Raw genomic sequence first — 17,189 nt, 5'->3', positions numbered from 1 at the left:
CTAAATAAATAATCATGGACAGTGGTTTGAAGAGAAGGCGTGTGATTGAATCCTGTGTCGAGCTTTGGGTCCAGCATAACATCTCAGAGTCCTAAGTGGAGGTTTTACTATGAGGGTAAAACTAACAACAGCTAGCATGCCAACACACACTTCCTGGTTATTGAACAATAAAATGCTTTTTAATTGGATGCAAACAGCACACAGCTGACTTATTTTGACCTCAAGTCAAGCAATAGATACAGTTTATTTGTACTGCCCAAACACAGGACCATTTCTTAACATGTCTGCTCACTTTAGTGGTACAGATGTGTGTCTACTAACTTGATGAGCACCACTTCAGGCAATGCATATTCCTACTGTTATTGTGCCATTAGGCAAAACAGTAGAATCTATAAACAGGGATATCAGGGACTTGAAATATTGACTGATGGTTTGTAGCGTTCAACCTTCACTCAGAAAATTAACTACCGTAAATTTTGGACTATAAGCCGCTACTTTTTTTCCACCCTTTGAACCCTGCGGCCTATACAGCAGTGCGGCTTATTTATGGAATTTTACTGGATAACGGCCCCTGGGGGGCGCTCTCTAGCTGTAAACGTAAAAGTGAGACAGACGTGGGGAAAGATTCTGCTCTGAAGAATTCACTAGTTTTGATTTTGAACGATCATTTTGCGCATCATGAAATGGATATGATGCAGTTTTTAAGATAAAGAAGGAAATAGAGCAGGGGTCGGCCTTTAACATGCAAAGAGCCATTTGGACCCACTTTCCACGTAAAATAAAACACTGGGAGCCGCAAATAATTTTTGACATCTAAAATGAAGATAACACTGTGTATAATAATAATAATGTAACAGAATAATGTAGGTTTTATTTTCACGGACAAGCCTTCTACACGTGGCAGATAAATATGGCAAAAATAACTTAAGTGCATAAAAAATACAACTCACCAAACCGCTGCATCAGTGTGAGCCCTGCGCTGATTATGTGATTATGTCTACTCTGCTCCGCAGTTTCTTTAAAAAAAACAAAAAAAAACCTCTAAAGGCGTATCATTTAATCCCAGGTGCTTATTCTCCATGTGCCAAAGCAGTTTTGAAGGTTTCTTTGCCTCATTTGCTTTTCCCGCATGTTACGCAGAGCGGACTCTGCACGTGAGTCACCTGTAGCGACAAACCTAGATTTTAAGTAGGTGTTGTCTGTTAAATTTATCTTTCTTTTTCTTGGAGGTCGTAGTCTCCTCTTCTGGCTCCTCAGTTGTCCTTTTCCCCTTTGTTAAAAGCTCTCCAAAGACTTTTGTTTTGGCTCATTTTCACTCACTTGTGGCTCTACTTTTGTGCGTCGTGTCTGATGTGTTATACGTGAAACGTCATCGCGGAGACAAGAGCAGATAATATACTTGCTACTACATCAAATAGATTTCTGTGGCGATTTCCAGCAGGATTTTCATGATACATCTACGGACGAGCTTATTAGTGTGTCATTAGGGACGGGCGAAAGTTGCTCCTGACCCATGTGCGCACAGCGTCTGAAAATCAGGGCTCTTTACGCAGGACTGTGAGCTGTGTCTGTGTCTGTGAGACGTGAGCGGTGTTTGTTTTGAACATTGTTCCGTGAGTGTGACGCTTATTTTGAGCAACGAAAAACAAGAAAATATAATTTTATTTTAAGATCATAATAATCTTCCAATTTAAACTACAATAAAAAAGAGCTAACAGAAATAAAATACACTTCAATTAAATACTTAAAATTTATTTTCCCAAGCCACGCAGAGCCGCAGTATAAGGCTGAAAGAAGCGCATGCAGCTCCGGAGCCGCGGGTTGCCGACCCCTGAAATAGAGCCACTGCACGTGAGCTCGGCATCAATGAATCCAACTTGGTCAATGTAAAAAGACGACAAAAGTTTTCAGAGGAAATAAAAGCAGATTTTCCGTGTTGGTGCAGCTTTATTTTCTAAACCTGCAGATGTGTTCATCCCGTGTTGATGTCGTGTTGGTGCCAATTTTCAGGCACAGTTTTTAAAAAAAGCGTGGACGGTAGTCTTTCTGTGTAAATATCTCGTTACAATATGAAAACCTGCGGCTTATATTCAGGTGCGGCTTATATATGGACAAAATTGATTTTCTTTTCAAATTTAGCTGGTGCGGCTTATATTGAGGTGCGCTTTGTAGTCCGAAATTTACGGTACCTAGGATCAGTTCAGACCAGTGCATGCTGTTGCTGTTGGTAAGAACGTGGTGTGTGTGTGAGTGAGTGGCTGGGGGCAGATGGCACAGATTGGCAGTCTTGCTTCAGTGAGTCTGCCCCAGGGCAGCTGTGGCTACAGGAGCAGTTTAGCACATGGAGTAAAGTGTAGAGCTTTGAGAGGTTTATTGAGCTCATAAAGTGCAATACAAATGAAAGCATTTGTATGACTTTATTAGATCATAACAAAAACGTTCAAATTGTCACTTAAAAGAACATTCTGGGTTAATAGTTCAAATGATATAGATTTATATATATACACACTATATATTTATATATATGTTGAGTACAGTAGAATAAGTGTCATATGGATCATAATGTGATCTGACAGTCTCATGTGACGGGCCCTAAGACCTATCACACACAGGCACAGCAGCAGCCGCTTGGTGACACACACTTTTCTCCACTGCACCGCTAACTGTCGTCATGGTGACAGCTAGCATTAGCCGTCCTGACACAGCTCCATGCTCTCAGGTGGAGGAAAGTGACAGATGAAATATTTAGCTGAGGTATAAACCACTAAACGCTGTTATGTAGCTCAAGAATGTTTTCATCAAACTGAAGAAGCACAGGCTAAAGTCAGAGCAGCTTTAGCCAAAACCAGCTAAAGACTTTAACATAGACACTCATCTGCATCCTTCACTAATGGAGCCTACTTTGGATTTGCAAATAATTTAACTATTACAAACAAATTAGGAGTAGAGGGAGAGGCCTGTGTAATCCCTCAGTCGCCCAGGTCTGATCCATAGTAAAAGCCAAAGGTAAATCTGTCATTGAACAAAAAGTTATAGGAGTGAAGACTTTTGGTTGCTCATCTTCAGCTCTGGTCAGATTGCTGGTGGACACTGCCTTATATCTGTTTGAAGGGAGGAACTAACTACACTGAAACTGCAAACGGCTATTGTTTACAGTTTCAGCCTAATGGGCCTACATTCAAGCCTTAATGGTCTTGGATATGTATATTGTTCTCTTTGTTCCCTTTGTTTGCTTTGGGTCTGAGGATGGAGTTATAGCAGGGGGGCAGGTGACATCTGAGGCTCTCATTCCTGTTCAAGGATGGATTGTCTTGCCTAGCAAAAATAGCTTTTTTAACTCTTCTCTCAAACCATTTCTTTTCTCTGGCAAAGATCTGAACCTCACTATCTTCAAAGTAGTGGTTATTGTCTTTGAGATGAAGATTACAGCAGATCCAGATCCAGAGGAGCTCTCTCGACAGTGTTGGTACATTCTCTTATGGACTGGCTGTTTAGTTTCTCCAGTGTAACGCTCTCTGCACTCTTCACTACACTGGATGGAGTAGACCACATTACTTTGTCTATGGCTTGGGGTTTTGTCCTTTGGGTGAACCAGTTTCTGTCTTAAAGTGTTTGTAGGTTTGAAATAGACTGGAATTTCAAACTGTCTGAAAATTCTCTGAACCGTTTCAGACACACCAGCTATGTAAGGAAGAGTTACGTCTTTCATTCTAGGTTCAGATTCCCTGTTGTCCTGTTTTTTTTAGCTCTTTTAGATCTATTGAAGGCCCATTTTGAGTATTCCACGTTGTTCCTCCTTCACTTTTCCCTCTGTGTCTGTGGGCACCACTTGAGCTCTGCGTTGTAGTGTCCGGATCACTCCCAGTTTGTCCTGTAGTGGATGGTGTGAATCAAACAGCAGGTATTGGTCAGTGTGTGTGGGCTTCCTGAAGACTTCTATTTGGAGACACTGATCCTCTCATATTGTTACTGCGCAATTTAAGAAGGCCAGTTTTTTCTTCTTGGCCTCTTCCGGAGTGAACCTAATGTTTGGATCCACAGCATTAATATGTGCAGTAAAAGGTTCCAGATCTTGAATTTTAATTTTAGTCCAGTTGTCATCCTCATATCGATACCAGTGTGTGGGTGGAGTGCTTGGAAATGAGGCCCGTAGAAGTTCTCTCTAAGCTGGAAATATGTGGTATTTAAACAAATTTCCAGCAGTTTGGTCAGATGACAGTTAGTATCCTGCTGTAGAGGGACAGAGAGGAAATAAGGAAAACAAAGGGAAGGGTGGAGAGAGAAAGGAGGGCATCATGCAGGGAGAGGAAGGGAATGAGAAAAGAGAAAGAAAGGAGAGAGAGAGACAAATGGTGAGAACAGGGAGAGAGGGAAAGGTGGAAAACGAAAGGGAGGAGAGGGAAAGAGAGGAGGACTAAGGGAGGGAGAAGAGAGAGGGATGAAAGTCACATCTTTAATTATCCAGCCCTAGAAGACACATGGGCGAACGCAATATAAATATTACATTCATAAACTTTTGTATGTTTATGTTGTATTTTGTATGTTTATGTTGTATTTTCAGACATGATCCTCTGCTGATTCCCGGGACTGAGCCGATTGAGAGCATGGACGAAAATGTGAAAAAGTACGACTCCACCGGAATGTTCCACTGGTGTCCGTCTAAAGACATCGAGAAGGTCATTCTGGTCAGTCTCTTTATTATTTTTATTTATAAATGTCTCACTTTTTTACAGTTTCATGTTTGTAAAAGTGTCTTAAACTGTGGAGGCAGAATAAAGTTCAACTCGAATGTGACCTGACCCCGGTTAAAGGACTGTATAGTCTTTGTTTTATTGGCTGTGCATTCACACAGTGGAGCATCAGCAACACCCTGCATGAACTCAGGACCTGGTTCAATCCAGTTTTTCATACCTGAGACTCATTCCTGGATGTCTGCCACTGTGATGGTGACTGGATTCTGTTTAGGGAGGTTGCTGTGGTCTTCTCTCAGAGCCACCAGCCACTGTGTATGATTGTTATGTGCTGCCTCCTTCTTCCATGTTCCTTTCAGTTCAGTTTCCAGCCTTGGTGGCTCCTGTGTCATTACACTGAGTGCACACTTTCTCCAGTTTGTGTGCAGTGCGCTGTCCAAACCTGCCCTGTCATGGTTTACACTCAAACCTCATTATGAGTAAAAATGAATTATATTATTAAAATGTGTTAAAATGTTGAAAGTTTGACATTGATGTCTCTCCCTCGTCAGACCCGTAGCGAGGCGGCCATGACGGTTCTGAGCGGTCATGTGGTTGTGTGTATTTTCGGAGATGCAAAGTCGGCTCTGATCGGAGTGAGGAACTTTGTGATGCCGCTGAGAGCGAGTAACTTCCACTACCACGAGCTCAAGCACATCGTCTTTGTGGGGTCTCTGGAATATTTCCGCAGAGAGTGGGATACACTACACAACTTCCCCAAAGTCTCCATCCTGCCTGTGAGTACTGCATATACAAGTACTGCATATACACAAAGGTACTGCATATACACACAAGTACAGCATATACACAAAAGTACAAGCTCAAGCACATCGTCTTTGTGGGGTCTCTGGGACATCTACACAGGGAGGTGGGATACACTACTGCTCTGAGTACTGCAGATACATTTTAAATAATGGTACATGTTGTAATGGCTTTAACAAGGTACAAGTCTATTCAAAACAATGGGACCAATGCCATGGCGATTAAAGGTGAGCCATGTAACTTTTCTGGTCTCTACATGTTATTGCTTTGCTTGATATATTTTACAGCAGTGTTTCCCCACCTAAGGGTCCAGGTGCTTTTACTACAGGGTTCTTGGTTTCAGATTTTAAAAAGTGAAATTAAAAGTATTTGAACAAAAAATGTTCTTTGTCGTCATGATGTTTAAATTTTCTTTTTCACTTCTGTCTCTTGCTTGTCTCTCTTCACTTTCTTTCTTCGCTTTCTCCTTTCTCTCTTCCTCGTCTTTCTCTCTTCTATTTCTCTCCCCCCTCTCCTTTCTTTCCTCACTCCCTCCTTCCATATTCTCTCTCCCTCTCTCCTCTGTCTTCCTCGTCTTCTTCGCTCTCTTCTTTGTCCCTCATCTCTCTCTCCTCTCTTACCTTCCTTCTTCCTCTTTCCTCCCCTCTTTCGTCAGGGCACCCCGCTGAGCCGCGCCGACCTCAGAGCAGTGAATATAAACCTGTGTGACATGTGTGTGATCCTGTCGGCCAATCAGAACAACATCGACGATGCGTCTCTGCAGGACAAAGAGTGCATCCTGGCCTCGCTCAACATCAAGTCCATGCAGTTCGACGACAGCATCGGACTCCTGCAGGCGAACTCTCAAGGTACAGCTCACGATATGACTCAGACTCTCCAGACTGCTGCAGGTGAATTCTCAAGGATGGCTCCCAATATAACTTAGAGTCAGACTTTTTAAACACTCAAAGGCTCTGGTCACAGGCAAACCACAAATCTGATCATGATCTGCAAACTGACAGAAGTGAGGCTGCCATTCTGCGCCATCAGCCCCACTGACCACACCACCTTCACCCACAGTGCCTATGTCAATGTGGTGTGTGTTGGTGGTGGTGGGAGGGGCGATGGTGCAGGTAGCAGTCTTGCTTCTGTCAGTCTGTCCCTGGGCAGCTGTGGCTACAATAGTAGTTTACCACCACCGAGTTTGGAGTGAAGGAGAATGGATTTTGAAGCTTTGCTGAGCGTCTGGAAAAGTGCTGTAGAAGATTAAGGCATTACTATTAAATTTGAAAATGAAAAGTCTTAAAGTTGCAGATATCACTAGTGTTTTTTAAACAGGCACTGGCATGAGTCATAATGTTTGTGTTTGCTTTTGGTTATTTTTGCCCCTTCAGGCTTCACTCCTCCTGGGATGGACCGCTCCTCTCCAGAGAACAGTCCGGTCCACGGTTTAGTCAGACAGACTTCAGTCACAACAGGAGCCAATATCCCCATTATCACTGAGCTAGGTAAATACTACAACCACTATTACTACTATGCTACTACTACTACTACTGCTACTGCTACTGCTACAGTATGTTTTTAAATACTAAAGATGCTTGTTGGACTATAGTAAATATAATGTAAAGGGCATGTTCACTCCTAAAGCCTCAAAGACAAAATTCAAATCATATTTATGAGAATAAACCTTTTTTGTGTTTTTCAAAATTAGCAGATACTAAGTAGATACTGACTTAAGCAAGTTTTGATACTGAAAAACACACATCACATAAATTGGACAAAATGTGACTTTTTCTGAACAGTTGTAACATGGTCTTGATGTTTCTCAGGACTAGTCCAAGAGAATCAGGGTAATATTACAGTTTTTATTTTGTGTTGAAAATTACATCATATAGTTTGAAAGAAGTATATATTTTACCATTGTTGGATCAAGTTCAGCATTCAGTATACAGCCTTTTCATGACTGTGGAAGTAAAGTTTTAGTTTTGTTTCTGTAGAAACCAGAATGATACTTGTTCTGTTGGAATGTGCTCTGCAGATGAGAGAACAAAGGGGCATTTTGAAAAACCACTTCCCACATCTTTGGAGTGAAAGAGCCTTAACCCCTGTTTGTTTGTTTGTTTGTTTGTCTGTTTGTTCGTTCTTGTTATTGACCCATTTCTCCTGAACACTTGTCCAGCGCCTTTAGCAAAACAAGGCAAAAAGCTGCCTGTGATTTCATTCAGTCCTGATAAGAGCAGTGGCACCAGCATTCAAATGATAACTGAACTGGGTAAGACTATTATGAACTCAACTTGTTTGCACAATCGTCAACACCAACGCGCTTTTAAACTTTTCTTTTCAAATCGTCTTGTTCAGTTTGCAGCTTCTCAAAGCCAAATGTGTCTTTTATTTTCCATGGTTGAAGTTGTGAAATCTTGTATTGGATCAGTCCCAGTTCCTCTCATCTCCTCTGATCATTCTGACGTCCTTCAAGCTACTGTTGAATTCTGCATTTTTAGGCCGATCCAAGTAAAACAATGGTTGAAAAGGAGAGACTGTAGGCTTTTAATCTTGGGTTTGGACGTATAAATAAAAGTAATTGGAATCCACAAAAGCTCTGGTCATAAAACAGTGGAGATCTGAGGCTCTGGACAGAATGCATGGAGTCAGAGCACAGAGTCATGAGGTGTGGAGTGTGCACTGGGAAACAGCTGGAACATTCTGGGTTATACATGTTATTTGATTAAAAGAAGAAAAAAAAATTCAAATATGTGCGGTAAATATAACTTTATAAAAATGCATCGATGTCTTCAGACACTGAGGTCATTTATTTTGTAGTTTAAGTCGATGTTTAAGTTGTTTCACATTATTATTATTCAAGTTCAGTAGTATTTTGTGATGTAACAAAGCTCTAGTGCTAACTCTGCTGTTCCTCCTGCACTTCTCACCTCCGCCTTCTCTGTTCATCTTTGTTTCTTTCAGTTTTGCTGCTTGGCCACTGTCTTTTCCACTCTTCATTCTAAAATCAAACAAAAATAAATCTGTTTCTTTCTGTTTTCCAGTGAACGACTCAAATGTACAGTTTTTGGACCAGGATGATGATGACGACCCCGACACAGAGCTGTACCTCACACAGCCCTTCGCCTGTGGGACGGCGTTTGCTGTTAGCGTCCTTGACTCGCTAATGAGCGCTGTAAGTTTAGATGTATTGGCATTAGCAACTTTTGGTAGAACCAGTTTGTATAAGGATCTGGTTTGTGCTCAAACAGGTTCAAACCAGATCTGTTTCATTCACTCTGAGCACTGGGAGGCACTGCTGAAAAAGCACATCCGGACTTCATAGAACTGTAGTTACATGAGTAACTCTTGGTTTAAAGCACATTCATAGGCATGACGCCAGCCGACACCCTCTGGACTATTCATAATTTGTGATTTTTGTGAGCTAATGCTAAGCGCTATAGGGAAAAATAGCCCTGTAAAAAACCCGGACTAGCTGAGTTGCTAAGTGGTTGATAGAATGTGCGTCGAATAATTAAAAAGATGTTATTTTTTAAAATATAGAATTAGTACAATATGAAGTATGATAGTAAATCTCGTACAGTTTTGTTTTACTTGTTGGAGACTAAACAGTTTGGTTTAACTGACAAAATTACAGTTGAAGTGTGTGTCATAATTGTATACAAGTATACATAGTAAATCTTGTACAGTTTGCTGTTAAATCCCGAGCTTAAAAAAAAAAAATTAGCAGAGCTTATATTTCCCCTTTCTCCGCACTCAGACTTACTTCAACGACAACATCCTGACTCTGATCCGGACCCTGGTGACCGGAGGAGCAACCCCGGAGCTCGAGGGACTTTTGGCTGAAGAGAACGCTCTGAGAGGGGGGTACAGCACCCCCCAAACGCTGGCCAACAGGGACAGGTGCAGAGTGGCCCAACTCGCCCTGTATGACGGGCCGTTCGCTGATCTAGGGGTGAGACAGTGGACTTACATAGCACAGACCAAACTCTATTATTTATTTAGGTAAAGGAATAGACACTTAATGAGATAAAAAGGAAGAAAATATACTTTTGCCTTAGTTTGCTCAATGAAGTAAATTATGGTATTAGTGATTATATAAATGATCAGAAAAGATTATCTGAAAGTTAAGTTACATTTAAAAAAAAAAAAAAAACAATATCAAAACTTGACAAATTGACCAACGACAGCCTATTTTAGCAAAAATACAGATTATTCTGTTTGTTAAAAAAACAAATATCCGTCATGCTTTTTCCTGCTTTCTGTGAGAGATAAAGCCCAGGTTTGATCATTTTGAACATTCCTTACAAAGTAATGTATTTATGCTAGGCACATGAGTTCATTAATTTCATTTGTTGCAAATAGGACACGAGAGCTGCTACTGCATTATCGGAAGCTGCAGTAACAACTCTCATGTCCTGTTTGCAACAGTAAACAGATTAACAAACCCTCCAGCTCCGCTGCCATTAGATTTAACTCCACACCTAAGTACAATGAGTTTGCATTTTTCTTTAAAGACAAGGTTCAGGGCATTGAAAATGCCATCAATTTCAGAACGCAAATAACAATCCAGCACCACCTATACACTTAGAGCTGACTCACTTTGCACCTGTAACTGACAAAACTGTCCCAGAGATTGTCACCATCTGAGTTCATCTACATGCTGCCTCCATGTGTTACCCACTAAACTTCTAAAGTCTGTGCTCAACAGTTTGCCATCATCACTCATTTGCACGCAGGATTAATGTGTGTGTCACCCTGCAGATGACATTCAAATCTATGTCTCACTGGCAGCAGGTGAATATGGACCAGTGGATTCACTCTGTCTCGTGTTTCCAGGACGGTGGTTGCTATGGCGACTTGTTTTGTAAAGCTCTAAAGACGTACAACATGCTGTGCTTCGGAATCTACCGACTCCGAGACGCCCACATCACCACACAGAGCCAGTGTACCAAACGGTGAGTGTACCAAAGTGAGCGTACCAAATGGTGAGTGTACCGAAGGGTGAATGTACCAAATGATATTTAAACATTTTGAGTTCTTCTCTCAAACAGAAAACACTCTGTTCCACCTTATGATGTCACGTGGTAATACAGGAAGTGCTCCACTGTGTTTTTAAACTCGATGCACCTTCACTAGAATCATTTGGATGATTTCAGGCCTGGAATTGCCAATCTCTACTAAACTAAAGGTAAAAGGCTGTTAACCTGTTAACTGAAAACTACCACTTCATGACATCACAAGGTGGAACAGAGCTTTGGCGATGTAGACAAACTAATAATAAAGGGTTACTCAAACATCTCTGTCAGTTTTGCATAATATTTTAAAGGTCTTATATAAATGTATTAACCACCTGAACAGTTCCTCTGTACAATGCTGCCGTGTGTTTTCCTGCAGGTACGTGATCACAAACCCTCCATACTCGTTCGAGCTGGTGCCGTCAGATCTGATTTTCTGCCTGATGCAGTTTGACCATAACGCTGGACAGTCGCGCTGCAGCCTCTCTCACTCCTCTCACTCCTCCCACTCGTCCAAAAAGAGCTCATCTGTTCACTCCATCCCCACGGCCAACCGCATCAACCGCAACAAGAGCCGCGACAAACAAAAGTACGACTCACACGCTCCAGGTTTTATATCTGTGATGTAACTGTTTGTTTTGACAAGTAGGAAATACGAGTAATGTGTTTTTAACTTTGTCTCAACTAATACTAGGTCATCATCCATTTGGCACTGTTCACTAGTCACAGTTTTACATAAAAAACAAACAAAACTAAATAAATAAAACTACAAAAATGTAAATCTATGAAATGCTTCACAATCTTAAAGCAGAACTAAGTGAAATTTTTTACCTTTTTAAACATCTTTGTAAAATATTTGTCAACTTAATATGTTTTTGTGTGTAATTAAACTGGTGAATAGTTTTAATCACCTTCAAGGCTCAAAGAGCTTTGAGGAACCTCACCCATTCACACACACGTGGCCACTTTTTTTAAAAGAGGAAAAATAAAATCTTTTGGGTCAGTTGTCTGAGCTGCAGGGGGCGCTCTATCGCTCAAGTCACTTAGTTCTGCTTTAATAATTTGATATTTGCTGCATCTGTGTAACACTGTAACGTTTTTGCAGCTGCTGACTGTTCAGCTGAAGGATTATGGTTAGTAATCAGAATAAACTAACTATGGCCCTGATGATTTAAAGTTTAGCAACAAAACACTTTGAAATTAGTTTTTCATCAAATGTGACCCAGTCTCAGAAATAAAACACTTTTCTATATTTAAGATTTTAGACAACTACAATACAAACCACCAAATGGCACTGTGGCTCAAAATGAAGGTCAGCAGTGACGCCTGCCCCGTGGGTCCAAAAGTAAAATTAATTCATTCTTCCCATAGACTTAAAAAAATAATAATAATAATATTAAAGGTTTGAAAGCTCAGGTCTAATCAGCTATAAGAAATGACCACAAGACACAGAATTTGATTTAAAATCTGTTTCTGAAACTTTAGAAACCACAGAGTTATTAAAACATTTCACAGAATCGTGTTTTTAATGTACTTTTTGGACTTAAAACTGCTGTGTTATGGATATGACTTGGACATAGCCTTGACGATGCCTTTGAACTCTTAATTTTTTAATTCTAAAATATTAAGTCTATGGGAAAATGTACTTCTAGACGTGGAGCAGACTTGGAACTGGGTGGGACTGTTACGCTCCATTAAGCTCCACTGTTTTGATCACTTTATGAGTCAGGTCAATATAATAAGAGAATCTGTGTGTGTGTGTATAGAATTATAATACACACACACAATGACACCAAGCACATTTTGTGACATGAATGTTGGTGTTTGTCCAGTCAAACGTCCCGCCCGTGTATAGGACAGTATTACAGATGTGTTGCTGTTTCTTAGACTGGGCCAGTTTCATTTGAGGTCCTTATTGGTGCATGGACTCAAAATGGCTGCCTCCACTCCCCTCATGGCTCTGTTCACCTCCTTCACGTGTCACGTCTTTAAACTCATTTTCCAGCCCTCCATCTTGTGTTTGTCTTACTCTTGGTCTCTCTCTCTCTTGTTTTGAAGTGCGTCTTGGATGAATAGAATGGGCTCAGGTACAGGCCTTTGTTGTGTGGCTCATGTTCATATTTGAGCATTTTTAACCTCAGTTTGACCATGAAATGAGCTGTGGATGTTCTTAACACAATAATGAGTCACATGACAAGAGAGGAACCATTACACTTAAACAGCTGATTATTTCATCTTGAAGTTTGTAATAATAATAACAATATTATTAAACAGTAAACATTTGTTTCCATGGACCAGATGAAAGATTACGTTGGCATGAGATCCAGAACATTTACTAGTGGTGGAAAAAGTAAAAGTATCACATTAAAAAATTTACTTAAGCAAAAGTATTAAAGTACCTGTGTAAAAATGTACTTGAAGAGTAGAAAGTAAAAGTATTTCTCACAGATTGAGTCTGAGTGAATTTTGTTCAACAGAAACAACTGAACTGATCAATTTTTCTGTTTCTATTTGAATATTTTTGTTTTGCTCAGATTATGAACATGTTCAAAATAAACCCTCAGTCTTTTCAGCAGCTCTCACACAATAATACAAAATACTTTTACTTTTTAGTCCAGTTCAAAAATGTAGTGGAGTAGAAAGTACAGATACTGCTCTCAAATGTACTGAGGTAAAAGTAAAAAGTACACACTTAAGTACATACCTAGCACGTATACTTAAATACAGTACTTTACTACTTTTACTTTGTTATGTTCCACCACTGGCGTTTTTTACAGCAGCACAGAGTCATTGGGAGTATCGTTTTTTAAATGTGTCATGGCAGATTTACATTTGAACATGTTTGACTCTTCCAAACATTAACATATTATCCTCATTCAGTCGCCAAACGTGTAACCCTGTCTGCAGCCCACGTCCCTGTGCCGGGCATCTAAACCATATCAATACAACTTTGTCTTGTTTTCTTCTCTGTCCTTATCCAGAAAAGACGTGGTTTACAGATGAGCCAGAGAACCCCCACCTGAGAATCACCTCCATCAAAACATCAAACACCAGTCTCAACCACAGCAGCCAATCAAAATCCAGCAGCATCCAAATCCCACCAATCAGAGAGGCCGAAAATGAATGCTGACGATTGGCATTCAAAACAGTCCTCAGAATGGCCTCCAAGAAATTTTATTCAACTGATTTCATTTTTTTTTTTTTTTTTTTATGTTTCGGTGAAAGACACATTAGCCAATCAAAATCCAGCAGCACCTTCAACCCACCAATCAGAGAGGTCGAAGATGAAAGCTGACGGTTGACATTCTAACCCTTCCCCAAAATGGCCTCCTAGAAATTGAGACACATCAGCCAATCAAAATCCAACAGCAGAAGGATGGCAACCAGCATTCAAACGGTCCTCAAAACAGTCCTCAAAATGGCCTCCAATAGATTGTTTCCCTCAATTTTTATGTTTTGGTGAAAGACACAGCAGCCAATCAAAATCCAGGAACATCCTCAACCCACCAGTTAGAGCGGCCGAAGACGAATCCTGATGATCGGCATTCAAATGGTCCTCAAAACAGTCCTGAAAACGGTCCTCAAAACAGTCCTGAAAACGGTCCTCAAAACAGTCCTGAAAATGGTCCTCAAAACAGTCCTGAAACGGTCCTCAAAATGGTCTCCGCAGCATCTACTTGATAAAATTTTTGGTGAAAGACAATCAAACTAAAAACTCCAGGACTTCATTAGATGGAGAATGGAGTTAAGTGGAACAATATTTTTTTCAAGTGTTGCCTTTTAAACTGTCATTGAACAACGTCTGTGTAATAGTGATTCTATGTAGGCTCTGCTCTGTATTACATTACCAAAAATGGCATGTACCATTCCTTTGCCATTCTAAACATTTATTCACAACATTTGTGACAGTTAAAGAGGCCAGAGTCCCTAAAATGGCGCCTGGCTCCAGCCTTATAATCTACAGATTGTGTGTTTTTACTTGTCTTAGAAATCTGCCTTCAGAAATGTGCTACATGTTTTTGTGTCACAGTTTGGGTTGAAACGTCCAAAAGAAGGAGCCATGTTGAGAAGTTGGAAAGCGGCCCCAAAACAGATACACGGTACACTTGGACAGTACACTTGAACAGTGATGAAGTGCATTTTGTTCCACTGTACAAAGAAAATGGGACCAAAACAAATCCATGTTTTTAAATCCTTATAAGCCATATGGACGGCCATTTTGATAATGTCTGTTTCTTCATCAGAAACGTGGAGTTTTTGTTTCGTTTACACGTTTCGATTAATGTGCAGATTATCTCCCTCTTTATAACGTAAATTATTATTACATTTAAGGTGTCAAAATAGATTCTAAAGTTTATATATTGAATTGTATGAGATCCCAAATATGCAACTTTAAAATCCAAGAATTTAATGCAAAATCTCTATGTTCAAACTGTTGAGCCACATTCAAGCCAAACGTTGCATATTACGCTGATAAAAATAACAATAATAATAACGCTGATATTAAAGGCCCTGTACCTCATTTTTCCCATTAATTTGAGCAAAATGTTTCTTACCCAAGTACAGATCTCCTATATAAGCTGCAGCTTATAAGCGTTTTATTGTCCAATAATCAGAAGTGTGCACTTTGCATGCTAGTTGTAGCATGCTAATAGGTACAGCGCCTTTAATCTATTATGAGTGATATCAACACTACTTTCAACAATCTGTATTTTTTTCTATGATTTTTCTTTACGTACAAACACACAGTTTATAGAAGTGACTGAGGAGTGTGACGTCACCCAGAGCGGTTGGTTCAAAACAACCGAAGCTAATTGAGGCTAGCAGTTATAGCGGCCAAGCTGCAGCCAGGGCCCATTTTTAGAAAACCGAGTGCACAACCAGAGAGCCAATCAGGAGCGAGGCTGATGAAGGTACACGTCCCTTCCACTTAGCAATGTGGCACAACAGCTGTCAATCAAACCTGTCGCTAACGCTAGCTAGATACGTCTATGCTTACAACCAATATGAACTTTCCTCGTACTTTTGGGGCAGCCATGCAAACTTTCTGAGCTTTTATGAATGTTTAACTCTGACCAATAGCCAGATATGATAGAGCTGTTCTGTTCATTCCCTCCACTCACATGAGCCAAACTTGACCATGCTAAAGCGCCATATTTGAATATTTTTAACCGTTTAAAGCCACAAATCGCATAAAGTGGGCGTTTCCCTTAAGTCCTCCATTGGCTGTAAGCACTGCCTGACACAGGGTCGTCTTGGAGTCGCATGTTCTTCATGATGGATCTAAAAAAATTCCATTAACTTCATAAACAAACAGCTCTATCATATACGAGCGTGGCTGTGCACACCTGTCATTCTGATCACATATCATGTGTTTTTTGTTATGTTTTTTGCCTATATGTTAATTTTTGTTAAATCTTGCACTGTTTTCCAGTTTATATCCAGTTCCTTTTGATTTGATACAGATTTTTGTTTAATGTTCAGAAAATTATCCATGATCCTTTTTATTTAAATGACAATTTTCAAACTGATAAACTCCTGTTTCACCAAAATGCACCTGTTTGAGTTAAAGCTTCAGACCCAGAGAAACGGCTGCATTTGGATGTCGGGGATGGAGACTGGAGTCAGGTGTGATACAATGTACGACTGAACCATTTCACAAAAACTCATTTTTCTGAAGCAATGGGATTGATATAAAACATAAAAGGCAAATCCAATCACACACATACAGGACGTCTGACACACAGGAACATTTCAGAACATGTTTGTACAGATTTAAACTACAGGGTTAGATGTTTATGCAGAATAAGTTTGAGAAGTATCTTGATTTCCTCCACAAACCAAATATCCAAAGTCCATTTACACTGTGATACTGGTTCAGTCGTGCTCACAGCCTGAACCTTCAGCCTCAGCCCCTTCAGCCCAACATGTGTCTGGTGTTTTTATGTGTGTTTGGTGTTTTTGGTGGAGCAGGAGCGTCAGTATCATCTGTGTCAGTGTTGTGCCAGGCAGTGCTAAAGGTAAAGGAGGACTCCCAAAGACCCACTTCTGCGAAATGTGGCTCCAGCTTCAGTCTGAAACTCACTTTACTCATGTTTGCTTATATAACTGTGTTTCTTTATGTAAAACAGGTCTATTCTGGAGAAGACGGAGACAGATTTACTATATAAAGTCTTAATATATTTTTATGGTGTTATCAATAGAGCATTTATGTATCGAATGTGTAAAGTTTAATTTTTTAAGTGTTTTCTGTGAAGCGAGGCGTTTGGGTTGATTATTTCGTGCTTTTTTTGGCACATGGTTGTGAATAGAATCAGTGCTGTCTATAATTATCAATAATACATCTGATCACATAAACATCTATACAAAAGGCTGTACATAAACTGTACAAAGTTTCATTTTGTATTTTCACAGATTAAACGCTGATGTAGGTGCTCAGACTGGACCTCACCGTTATTTCACTTTATCAGATGTTTAAAATCGAGTTTTACGTAAATTGTAATGTAAAGCTTGAATATAACCCGTCCACACTCACGTGAGTCCTGTCCTTTAAGAGGGACGCCTCCTCTGGTTTACCGTTGCCATGGTGAATCCTTTCATCCACTGATCGTGGCTTTTTCTGGGCTAAGTAGGACTGAGTCAGGTTGTTTCACGACGCAGGTTCAGCTCAGCCTAAGTCCACGTGTTGTAGTGTTGTTGT

At 40.2% G+C, this 17,189-nt stretch overlaps 1 protein-coding gene across 1 annotated transcript in view; it reads left to right on the top strand.

The window, feature by feature from the left end:
- LOC117387069 (calcium-activated potassium channel subunit alpha-1-like) overlaps window positions 1–15,876 on the top strand; it is a 96,207-nt gene extending 80,331 nt beyond the window's left edge. Inside the window, exons 22-32 of the mRNA XM_033984460.2 lie at window positions 4,562–4,685; window positions 5,243–5,467; window positions 6,148–6,340; window positions 6,866–6,979; window positions 7,651–7,743; window positions 8,516–8,646; window positions 9,232–9,426; window positions 10,311–10,429; window positions 10,869–11,078; window positions 12,548–12,576; window positions 13,471–15,876. Of these exons, the coding sequence (XP_033840351.1) occupies window positions 4,562–4,685; window positions 5,243–5,467; window positions 6,148–6,340; window positions 6,866–6,979; window positions 7,651–7,743; window positions 8,516–8,646; window positions 9,232–9,426; window positions 10,311–10,429; window positions 10,869–11,078; window positions 12,548–12,576; window positions 13,471–13,619 (1,582 nt within the window). The 3' untranslated portion in view covers window positions 13,620–15,876. The remainder of the gene's footprint in view (window positions 1–4,561; window positions 4,686–5,242; window positions 5,468–6,147; window positions 6,341–6,865; window positions 6,980–7,650; window positions 7,744–8,515; window positions 8,647–9,231; window positions 9,427–10,310; window positions 10,430–10,868; window positions 11,079–12,547; window positions 12,577–13,470) is intronic.
- Window positions 15,877–17,189: the final 1,313 nt, after the last annotated feature.

Source organism: Periophthalmus magnuspinnatus, chromosome 19 (assembly GCF_009829125.3).
Source record: "Periophthalmus magnuspinnatus isolate fPerMag1 chromosome 19, fPerMag1.2.pri, whole genome shotgun sequence".
NCBI lineage: Eukaryota > Metazoa > Chordata > Actinopteri > Gobiiformes > Gobiidae > Periophthalmus > Periophthalmus magnuspinnatus.
Note: the sequence above shows the minus strand (reverse complement) of the source record. Positions and strands in the feature narration are given on the sequence as shown.